Raw genomic sequence first — 12,721 nt, forward strand, 5'->3', positions numbered from 1 at the left:
GTCTGCCTTTTGATATCTGCTCTCCTCCTCCTGGCCCCACTCTTTCAGGGGGTCTGACCTTGCTCCCTTTTATTTCACATTCTGATTATGAACACAGGTTGGTAAGTGTTAGACTTTTCTCGCCCTGCGTGGTCTCTTTTGTAGGAAAACTGGATGATTCCTCTCTTGAGCTATCTGCTAAGCTTGTTTAGTTCACTACTGAAGCTTAGTTGGAAAATCTGTGCCTTTTGTCTTGACTCTTAATCAGAAATTAACAGGTTCTCTTTGCATTAAGGCCCAAGTTGTTGAAGAGATCACAAAAAGTTTCACCCTTAATTGCTGCATTTTGATTTATGCAAAAGAGCTCTTTTTTTTCTTTATACGTCTAAATGTGATATTTTTATACTTTATTTAGCAAGACATTAACTGCTTCCTATGTACCAGGTATTATGGGCACTGAGCTGCAGAAATAAGACATATGTCCTTGCCATTCTCCTCACTTTAAAGCAAGTACTGCTTTTCTATAACATCTTATGGGAAAATCTGTACAAACTTTCTGGTCAACCCAACACTTGGAGTCTACAGTTTTTGTTTCCATATTGGTCTCGACCAGTACCTAGCACATTACCTTGTGCGAATTAATGCTCAATAAATATTTAACAAATTCACACTCATATTAGAAAATATGAGATTTTCTAATAAAATATGAATTAATTAAAGTAGATGTAATATGAGTCCTCCAACTTCAGAGATGTGAGAATCCAGGGAAATGGAAAGATAGGTAGTGAAACAAAAGAAAAACGAACGAATAGACTGGAATGTGAATATTGAGGAACAAGCAGCAGATGACAAACTCCCATTCATCAGCTGACAATGACCGAGACCATTTCATGAACGGTGATGCAAGTGTTTTCTTTAGTCTCATTAAAATACATCATTTGGTCATGAAGATGGTGGTGTGCTACCAGAACGAGACACAGATTGACTCCAAAAAGCTGTCTAATAATGAGTCCATCTGAGTCTGAGTCCAAAGACAACTAGCAATGTGTTTCATAAAATGACTATTTGAATCAGGGTATTTCCTGACTAAATAAATGAATATATTCTTAAATAAATGACAGCAAAATTTTAATATATTAAAATTACCTCATCAACATTCTGAAATATATGATAGTTATATACTTTTTTGGTTTTAAAGAGAAATTTGTGAGTTATAAAGTATAATTTTTGTATGTTTTAGATATTTTTAAGATTTGTTTTTAAATTATTTTGGCAAAATCACTTTTGATTAATCAATATTCTTTATGCTAAAAATCTGCAAGGGAGAATATTTGAGAATAGCAAAGAAATTACTAAGTTTGATATGGTTTCTGCCACATGTATTATATATTTTCTAACATGCCCACAACAGCCAAAATTAGACAATTTTATGATTATTTCTTTATTCTTGACTTCTTTTTTTTTTAAAGTGCCCTCCATCCATTTTCTTCTTTCTTGTTCTGGTTTATTTTCCATCATACCTCTTATCACTACTTGAATTTATGACATAAATTAATATATTTTCTTATTTGTTGTTTCTTTCTAGCTGCCAGCAGAGGAGCTCTAAGAGGAGGGGAACATTTCTAGGGTTTGTTAACAGATATATCAGAAGCAATTATGAGCTTTAGTGAAAAGGAGCACTGCCTGTGGGAAGTGAATTTAGCTTTCAATATTTAATATATATTTCCAGGTCATAACATTTTCTATTCATTTTATGGCATACTTACATCTGATAACAATGCTCTCAATGAATAAAGTCAATTTACAAGATCTATAATATTTATTGATGTTATTCTTACTTTAATAACGTGGTTCATCTTAGAGGAGCTTCATTAGGCTTTCAAGGCTTGATAAGCCTATTTAAAAATTCAATTATAATTTAGCAAGTAATTTTAGGAAGTCTATTATCAGCTATTGAAAATTCTAATTAAGATGGTTCAAAATACAAGTATATAGGCTTATTAACTCAATTTTTATTTATATTTATATTATCAATGTGTGATTATTTTTAATAACTCTAAATGTGCAATGAATATATATGCTTCCCACTAAACACCTAGACAAGCCACAGCAACCAATGTCAGATGGTAGCACATGACAATCATAGAAAGCATGCCATCGTTCCCTAACACAGTCGCCTCTCTCTTATGACTCTTTCTTCTGTCTTCTTGTTCAGATGCTTTACTTTCTTAAACTCTCTGGACAATTAACAATTACATTGTCTTGTCTTATTTTATTAGTTTCTCTATATTGCCCTCATGATTGCCTTCATTTTCACCAGCACTTAACCTTTCAGATGACAGCTATGTATACTAAAGTTGTTTACCCTCTTCACACAATGCTGTATTTATAGAACCTAAGGAAAAAGTTCAGGCCAAGTGTATCATTTTTTAAAAGTTCCAGGAAAATATGGTGGGTAAGAGTCTATTCATAAGACTCTCAATGGTTTACTGCACAATTTATTTAATCCTGTCTAATCTAATGATGAAAAGTCCAGCCTATTTTGTCTGTATTTGTTCTGAATGAGAGGGAAAATTAGCGATGTACTAAAGATTGGGTATTGTAATAACAACCATTCAAATAAGACCTGAGCAATTAACAGGAGGGTAATCCATAATAGGAAAAAAGATAAAATGTTAAGATAGACTATGAACAACCCTTCATATAAATAACTTTTATTTATTAGATGTCTGCTCACAGTCTTCTGTGCCTCCTTTACTCACATAGCAGATGTCTACTGACAATGGCAATGTAGGAGGTCCAGTGGGGGAGAGAAAAACAGAAGTCATCCTTAAAAATTAAGTCTTCTCTTTCAGGAGTCTAGAATGTAATTAGTCTGCTGATTTTTAAGACTGTTACGTTATAAAACAAGGTTATTACTATTCAAGGGCAAAAGCTAATACTCTAGTAATAGACTCTTGAGTCACTACGAAATTGCTCCCCAATCTGTTTTTATTCATTCAAGTCAAATTTAGTGCTGTATGAGCTCCTGGCATAAATTCAGAAATCTTCGTTTTGTATTAGATGATGGAATATAGTTTCTAACCCATAACTTTATTGCTACTCTTTAAATTTAGTTCAGAAAGTACGCCTTCTTTTTTCTCTAATGGGGCATCTGAGCAGGATTTTCACCACTTCCTTCATTTCAAAGGTAATATATGAACTCATTATTTAAAGATAGAGGTAATATAGCAACTCATTATTTAAAGATAGAGCAAAATAAAAGTGAAAACAAGCTTTCAAAACAAATATTTGAGAGAGAGCTCCATGGACTGAGTTTTCTGGGTAGTGGATATTAGTAGGATTGGAAGAGAAAGTCTCCTTTATTGGATATTCAAGAGGAAATAAAAGCTCACTGAAGCTAGGAAGAAAATAGAAGGGCTAACATTTGCAGTAAATAGCTCCTATTTATTATTATGACTAAATGAAAGCACAATGAAAATTGACATTTCTCTATTTTATATTTAAGAACTAAAGATCTAGCAATGAATAAAGATAAAGGTCTAGTGTGTTTCATATGTCTAGTGTTAAAAATAAAATTACCCTCATTGACAGGTGAAATTGATCTGACATTTCACGAAAGAAGGTAAATGGATTTTTAGAAATGGTTTTCTTCTCCTTATACAGTACACTTCAACTATTTAAATAATTTAAAAGTTATTTCTCATGGAAACAGAATCAATTTTCTATATGCCTGAAGCACATTAAATGAGTATTCTGAATTTCCTTCCCTCTAACCAAGTGATAAGTTAAAGAAAAAAAACCCTGAAAGCTATTACATTGTAGAAAATACAATTTTCTCCTTGAGAAAGAACGGTTATTGGTTGCTGCTAAATTTAATGTAGGAAACACAAAGTTACTGTGGCTATGCCATGCACAGGAAAAACTCTTCTGTGGCGCTCAGCTAGCAACACTCACAGAAAGTTTAAATTACCGTCACATTTCAGTCCATGAGCATTTTTCCTCAATCTTGTGTAAGCCATGCCTTGATAATGCCTTTTCACTCCAACTTCCTCATACAAGTTTTCATCTACATTTCAAATTTTACTCACTGCAGTTAGTACTACAAGAAATAGTTATACTGAATATACTTTTTCTAAAAAATATTATCTAGACTTTTCAAAATCATCTGACTTCTAGTAGTATATAGAGGGGGCTTCTCAGTAGTAAAAAACTGCTTTCCAATGCAGGAGACATAAAGAGATGCAACTTTGATGGCTGGGCCAGAAAGATCCCCCGGAGAAAGAAATGGCAACCCACTCCAGTATTCTTGCCTGGAGAATCCCATGGACAGAGGGCTATAGTCCAGAGCATCTCAGAGTCAGACACATTGAAGCAACTTAGCACACATGAGCGCCTGTACATGGAAATTTAGGGCAAATCTTCTGAAACCATTTTGAGCATCATAGGATTGAGTGAAATAAATCAGGGACTTCCAAATTCACAAATTATAATAGTTTCAAAATCATTTCAAAAGTTAAACTGTAGAGAATGTAAATAATTATATTCAATCATAGTTATCAACTCTAAACTCAAATGGTTCTAAACCAAGGTTTCTCTATACATATTCCATCTAATTCTACCTTGTATAGTCTTTCATACTTGGGTTCAATCCCAGGGTCAGGAAGATCCCCTGGAGAAGGAAATGGCCACCCACTCCAGTATTCTTACCTGGAAAATACCATGGACAGAAGAGCCTGGTGGGCTACAGTCCATGGGGTAGCAAGAGTTGGACACGACTTAACAACTAAACCACCATAGACTAACATATATTTAATAGTTTTCTTCTTGCTGAATAACTAGATCTCTCTGGTAAATCAGAAGTCTTCCCTCTCCAATCTTAAGCCTCACCCTAATTAATAATAAGCCAGTCTTGTCCAATATTACAGTAGGTCTTGACCGACAGTTTATGTCCTTGTAATTATTTTTCTATTTGGTTTTGGTAGCAAAGAAATGATAAGATTGCTAGATGTAAAGCAAAAAATCAAAACCAAATCTAAAAGCAAATCTGAGAAAACTCTAATTTTAAAAGATATAAATTAATTTTTATCTTATATGTGATATAATATTCTATATAAAATTGCTAAGAGTTATCTCATCAAAATCATGCATGTGATTTCCCTTTTGTCTGAAATGATGAAAGTGTTTAGGATCTTAGAAGACATCTCATCTCACCTTCCTGCAGGGCTAGAGCTACTGTCTTCATTTTCCCATTGTTCATTTTTACTTCTGGGAATTGGGGGCTGTAGCATTTCAGCGGCCAGTGGGTCAGCATCATTCTCTTCTCGACCAATCCATTCTCCAATCACACGAGGTCTCAGAAGAGAAGAACTAAATGCCATAGTTTCCTGAAGAGAAGAAAAGAATTTCTGTGCCTTAGATAACATATTGCCATGAAAAGGGCAATAGGGAAATATTCTTGTCTAGATTTTAAACTGCTTCCTCAAATCAAAATGTTCCTTTTGTTTCCTTTCTTTCTGAATTGACATAGTTCTTTCCATCTCTACAGATGACTTCCTCTATAGGATTGGTGCCCACTCATGAAGGCCGTTTTGGTAAAGGATCCAGGAATGAAATCTTAAATTTGGATTTCTTAAGCTGTGTTTTGTTCTCAAGATGGAAGAGGGGAGGATTAGCATTTGCAACACAAGGAGGAGTGTATGGGAAGGCCCACATAGTGAAAGAGCTTGGTGTGGATAGAAAATGATACATAATTTCTCAAATGTGGAAGAAATTGAGGTGGAGTCAGAGAACAAAGTCCAGGAGAGATAGGGTTAGGAGGATACATTGCCTCCAACTGCAAAGCATTTTGGACTTCTAGAAATCCAGGGGCTTCCTTGGTGGCTCAGATGGTAAAGAATCTGCCTGCAATGCAGGCGGCTGGGGTTCAATCCCTCGGTTGGGAAGATCCCTTGGAAAAGGAAATGGCAACCCACTCCAGTATTCTTGCCTGGAGAATCTCATGAACAGAGGAGCCTGGTGGGCTACAGTTCATAGGGTGGCAGAGTCAGCCACAACTGAGCGACTAACACTTAGAGAAATCCAGTAGAGGTTGAAGCAGAGCAGTATCAATGACAGGCATGCTATGCTAATTTTAAAAAATGCTAACGTGATCTTTTTTCATAAACTAGGATATGATGTGACTCTTAAAATGTTATTTTAAATATTTACATCGTTTAATACTTTAAAATGAATACCAAAGACATGCAACTGCTAGGGATACCTCAGTATGGAAACAAAGTAGATTAAAAAGCAATACCTATTGTAAGATCTAATTTTTGTTTAAAAAATTCATATGGGTATATCTTCATGTGCCAGTTTCAGCCTACCAATAACTAACGCTGTTATTGAACCAGCCCTTGTGGTTCTAAGTGCAAGACACTCTTCAGCAATAATCACCAGGCAACTTGAAAAAATAAAGGTTTATAATTTACAGAAGCATCTTTGTGTGGCTTTAGGAAGCATCACTAATAACAAAGCTAGTGGAGGTGATGGAATTCCAGTTGAGCTATTTCAAATCCTAAAAAAATGATGCTGTGAAAGTGCTGCACTCAATATGCCAGCAAATCTGGAAAACCCAGCAGTGGCCACAGGACTGGAAAAGGTCAGTTTTCATTCCAATCCCAAAGAAGGCCAATGCCAAAGAACATTCAAACTACCACACGACTGATTGCATTCATCTCACACGCTAGCAAAGGAATGCTCAAAATTCTCCAAGCCAGGCTTCTACAGTATGTGAACCATGAACTTCCAGATGTTCAAGCTGGATTTATAAAAGGCAGAAGAACCAGAGATCAAATTGCCAACATCCATTGCATCATAGAAAAAGAAAGAGAGTTCCAGAAAAACATCTACTTGTGTTTTATTGACTACACCAAAGCCTTTGACTGTGTAGAACACAACAAACTGTAGGAAATTCTTCAAGAGATGGAATACCAGATCATCTTACCTGCCTCCTGAGAAATCTGTATGCAGGTCAAGAAACAATAGTTAGAACCAGACATGGAACAATAGACGGTTCCAACTGTGAAAGGAGTACGAACAGGCTGTACATTGTCACACTGCTTATTAAACTTTTATATGCAGAGTACATTATGTGAAATGCTGGGCTGGATGAAGCACAAGCTGGAATCAAGATTGCTGGGAGAAATATCAACAACCTCAGATAGGCAGAGGACACCACCCTTATGGCAGAAAGTGAAGAAGAACTAAAGAGCTTCTTGATGAAAGTGAAAGAGGAGCGTGAAAAAAAAAAGTGGCTTAAACTCAACATTCCATGTCATCTGGTCCCATTACTTCATGGCAAATAGATGAGGAAACAATGGAAACAGTGACAGACTTTATTTTTGGCGGCTCCAAAATCCCTGCAGATGGTGACTGCAGCCATGAAATTAAAAGACACTTGCTCCTTGGGAGAAAAGCTATGACGAACCTAGACAGCATATTAAAAAGCAGAGACATTACTTTGCCGACAAATGTCTGTCTAGTCAAAGCTATGGTTTTTCCAGTGGTCATGTATGGATGTGAGAGTTGGACTATAAAGAAAGCTGAGCACCAAAGAATTGATGCTTTTGAACTGCGGTGTTGGAGAAGACTCTTTGAGAATCCCCTAGATTGCAAGGAGATCCAACCAGTCCATCCTAAAGGAAGTCAGTCCTGAATATTCATTGGCAGGATTGATGCTGAAGCAGAAGCTACAATACTTTGGCCAGCTGATGCAAAGAACTGACTCACTGGAAAAGACTCCAGTGCTGGGAAAGACTGAAGGCAGGAGGAGAAGGGGACGACAGAGGATGAGATGGTTGGGTGGCATCACAGACTCGACAGACATGAGTTTGAGCAAGTTCCAAGAGTTTGTGATGGACAGGGAAGCCTGGCATGCTGCAGTCCATGGGATCACAAAGAGTAGGACACGACTGAGCGACTGAACTGAACTGATGACTTACAGCATCTTGAATTACACAGTACATCTGGTACCACACAGAGGAAGAGTGAAAGAGAGCAAGCATGGGCTTGAGTTTCTGCTTTTACTGGGGTTAAAGGTGGGGGCTATGGGTTTTTATGGGCTCATTCTTCCCTGGCAAATTTAAAAGAGAGAGTAGAAATGTAAAGTGGGAAGAGAAAAACTAAGTGGCCAATTGAAAAAAAAATGAATCATCAGATTATTAAAATCAACTAACACCTCTAAAACAAAGGAGCTACAAGTTGGGGGTGGGACCTGGATCTCTGAAATATGTTTATTAGTGAGAGCTACCAATGAAGTAAGCATCCTTGGCAGCTCAGTCAGTAAAGAATCTGCCTGCAATTCAGGAGACCTGGGTTTAATCCCTCGGTTGAGAGGATCCCCTGGAGAAAGAAATGACAACCAACCACAGTATTCTTGCCTGGGAAACTCCATGGACACCACCTTTGAGGTAGATGCCTCAGCAATCAAAGCTTAAAGTCAGGCACTTTCAATAAAAAAACGACAATCAAAACCTCTCAGGGTTTCTACTATAAACCATCAATGCATCATTCATAGACTAACTCCTTCATTTATCCATTCTTTTATATTTATTATGATTCACTATGGGCCAGACACTGCTTGATTTACTGGAAAACACAATGGTAACACCAGAATTTAATGGTTTTATCTGAATGGAGGGACTACAGGTAATTCTTAATTCTTCTTTTGGCATTTGCATGTCTTTTCAATATTCTATGATAAATATGTACTTATAATTATATTTTATAAAATACCTTAATCTGAGAAATAGGCTTATAATTTGCAATACTACAAGAGTCTTGAACAATTCCTTAAAATTTAGATTTGATCAACTGAATCTTTACAATTCCCCCAAATATTATACAAATACAATATTAAAATATATACAATGTAGTATGTATTAATATACCAATACACACCAAAAATAACATGTGAAATATGATTTAGACATATTTAGTGAACATTTATCCAAGTGATAATAAGTGACAAAATAGTTAGATATCCTGATATTGAGTCCCCAACCTTCATGAAAATGTAGCAAATAATTTTTAGTGTTTGCATAACATAGCAACTGATCTGATATCCTTCTGTATTTATATTCCCAAAGCTAGGAAATCAAAGCTGTCAGCTGTGAAATCATGCAATCAAATTAATGACTTGCGATTACTGAAAAGGCATATTTATCTGCCACAATTTAATATTATTTGAAGTATAAAAATGAAAATTAACAGTAGTACTATTATATGTTAAGCCTATATTTGCAGATTAAGGAAAGACGTTTTAGGAAGAAAAAAAATCCATAAACATATTTACAGCCTCAGAATCAGTTTTGGCCTGTGCAATTTTGAAATGTTAACTTACTCTCTGAATCAAATACCCAGGAAACACAAAAATTATTTGAGGTAGTTAGCAAAGGCATTAGCCTGAAGAAAAAGGACTGAGACTATTCAAGAAATAATAAATAGCCCTTTAGCAACTCCATTTTTTCTACATAAAGTCAGAAAGTTGAAGAAGTTACTCAAAGGAATCCTTTCCAATGCTTTCTTCAGAAGTAGCCAAAAGGTTAAAATAGAAAGAAAGAAAGAAACGTTCAGACGGTGAAGCCACAAGATATGGAAAACAATGGATGGGGACTCCCAGGGAATAGAACCAGGGCCCAATTAAGGAACACCTCCCAACACCTTGCACAGAAAGACCTGATAACATCTGTCCAGAAGGATTTGCGAGCTGCTAGAAACAGAGGAAACAGTGTCAGACTTTATTTTTCTGGGCTCCAAAATCACTGCAGATGGTGACTGCAGCCATGAAATTAAAAGACGCTTACTTCTTGGAAGGAAAGTTATGACCAATCTAGATAGCATATTAAAAAGCAGAGACATTACTTTGTCAACAAAGGTCCGTCTAGTCAAGGCTATGGTTTTTCCAGTGGTCATGTATGGATGTGAGAGGTGGTCTGTTGAAGAAAGCTGAGCGCTGAAGAATTGATGCTTTTGAACTGTGGTGTTTGAGAAGACTCTTGAGAGTCCCTTGGACGGCAAGGAGATCCAACCAGTTCATCCTAAAGGAGATCAGTCCTGGGTGTTCATTGGAAGGACTGATGCTAAAGCTAAAACTCCAATACTTTGGCCACGTCATGCGAAGAGTTGACTCATTGGAAAAGACCCTGATGCTGGGAGGGATTGGGGGCAGGAGGAAAAGGGGACGACAGAGGATGAGATGGCTGGATGGCATCACTGACTCGATGGACATGAGTTTGAGTGAACTCCAGGAGTTGCCGATGGACAGGGAGGCCTGGCATGCTGTGATTCATGCGGTAGCAAAGAGTCGGACATGCTGAGCGACTGAACTGAACTGACGAACCACTCACTTCTATAAACCTCTCATTATTTCTATTTTCTAACAGAAAGTATTCAGTGTGGTTATCCCAAATTAATCTCATCACTTAATCGAAAAGAAGAAACAAAACTATTATCATTCACATATATTTTTTATATAGAAAAATCAAGAGAATTCAGAAACAAGTTACAAATTAATGAGTTGAGCAAGTTTACTGAATTTAAGATAAAACTAGAAAAATAATTTTCATTCCTATATGCCAACAAGTTTTAAAATGTAACTTGTAAAACAGATACCATTTACAATCATAATCAAGAACACAAGGTACTTAGGAATCAATTTAACAAAAATCTGCCTGCTCTTTTTGAATATATTATATGACTTTTTCATAAAACACTACAATATTTAATTAAATGGAAACATGCCTTGTTCATAAGTAGAAAGACTCAAAAATGTAAAGATGTCAATTCTCTCATACTAATCTAAAATACAAAGCAACTCCAAACCCAATAGAGTAACAGATATAAGCAAATGGACCAAAGAGGAAAACTGAATGTCCAGAAACAAGGTACCAGAATCATGCACATTTATGGACAAATGAACTTTTCAATAAATGGTTACAAGAAATTTATTATGCATATAGGGGAAAATATGTTCCAACTTCTTATAATATTAAAAAAAATTTCAAGTAGATTAAAGATAAAAAACAGAATCCTCAATAGAAAATAAAAAGTAATACTTTTATGATGTTAAGTAGAAAAGATTTCTTAAACAAAACATAAGTTAATGTTAAAAATGTCTGTTAACAGAAGCCACTATTTAAAAAGTGATGACAAGCCTAAAAATTTAAGAAGGTATTTGAGACACACAAGACCAACAAGAGTTGATGTCCAAAAATATATAATAAATTCACACAAATCTAAAGAAAAAAATAAGTGGGCAATAAAAATGAGCAAAAGAGAAAAGCAGGCATTCAATCTTACTGGAAATTAAGTATTACAAGCAATAACTGAATCCATGAGAAAAAACTTTCATTAAAATACTTGACGATAGCCAGTGTTGGCAAGGATCAGGAGCAAAATGTATTATAACAAACTGTTGTTTCTCTCAAAATCTCTTGAGAGAAATTCTGTATTACTAATAAAGTTAAAAATGCATGTGTCACTGTTAGTGGGAATGTAGATTGATACAGCCACTACAGAAAACAGTGTGGAGACTCCTTAAAAAACTAGGAATAAAACCACCATACGACCCAGAAACCCCACTCCTAGGCATATACCCTGAGGAAACCAAAAGTGAAAAAGACACATGTACCTCAAGGTTCACTGCAGCACTATTTACAATAGCTAGGACATAGAAGCAATCTAGATGTCCATAGACAGAGGAATGGATAAAGAAGCTGTGGTATGTATATACAAAGGAATATTACTCAGCCATAAGAAGGAATGCATTTGAGTCATTTCTACTGAGGTGGATGAACCTGAAGCCTATTTTACAGAGTGAAGTAAGTCAGAAAGAGAAAGATAAAAATCATATACTAATGCATATATATGCATTAGGACTCTAGAAAGATGGTACTGATGAAATTATTTGCAGGGCAGCAAGGGAGAGAGACATAGAGAACAGACTTATAGACACGGAGCAGGGGCAGGAAGGAGAGGGTGAGATGTATGGAGAGAGTAACATGGAAACTTACATTACCATATGTAAAATAGATAGCCAATGGGAATTTGCTATATGACTCAGGGAACTCAAACGTGGGCTCTGTGACAATCTAGAGGTATGCAATGGGCAGGGAGATGGAAGGGAGAGTCAAGAGGGAGGGGACATATGTATACCTACGGCTGATTCACGTTGATGTTTGGCAGAAACCAACAAAATTCTGTAAAGCAATTATCCTTTAACAACACATTTTAAAAATGCATGTGTCATACTGCAAGATTAATTGAAGTTCAATTAGTTGTGTTTTTCCCTTTCAGTTCAGATATATTTTTATTCCTTAATTACAACATCTCCTGTCTCTCTCCTGATTCTCAACTGATCATGTTGCTTATCTCAGTGAGAAAATGAGAGCAATCAGCAGAGGATTTGTTCATTTTCTTATCACCAAACCCATCAGCTACTAACATTCTTGCCTTCACCTACAAAAGGTGAATTGTCATTTCTTCTCCAAGGTCTGGCATATATTAATAGAAAGTATTTGATATACATTTGTAGAGTGAATAAAAGAATGAGAAAATTAAGATAATGAATGATTCAATGTTTCAATAATGCATTACCAACATTGTTAGTCATTCAGATCAGATCTGATCAGATCAGTCACTCAGTCGTGTCCAACTCTTTGCGACCCCATGAATCGCAGCACACCAGGCCACCCTGTCC

General features: G+C 36.0%; 1 protein-coding gene across 1 annotated transcript in view; it reads right to left on the minus strand.

Annotated features, from left to right (window-relative positions):
• Positions 1–12,721, minus strand: part of LOC104994821 (chromosome unknown open reading frame, human C8orf34) — a gene marked incomplete at its 3' end in the record, with an annotated part of 362,913 nt that overhangs the window by 236,330 nt on the left and 113,862 nt on the right. The window contains exon 8 of the mRNA XM_010848486.1: positions 5,194–5,366. Coding sequence (XP_010846788.1) covers positions 5,194–5,366 — 173 coding nt within the window. The remainder of the gene's footprint in view (positions 1–5,193; positions 5,367–12,721) is intronic.

This window comes from Bison bison, unplaced genomic scaffold (genome assembly GCF_000754665.1).
Source record: "Bison bison bison isolate TAMUID 2011002044 unplaced genomic scaffold, Bison_UMD1.0 scf7180017864267, whole genome shotgun sequence".
In the NCBI taxonomy this organism is placed as follows: domain Eukaryota; kingdom Metazoa; phylum Chordata; class Mammalia; order Artiodactyla; family Bovidae; genus Bison; species Bison bison.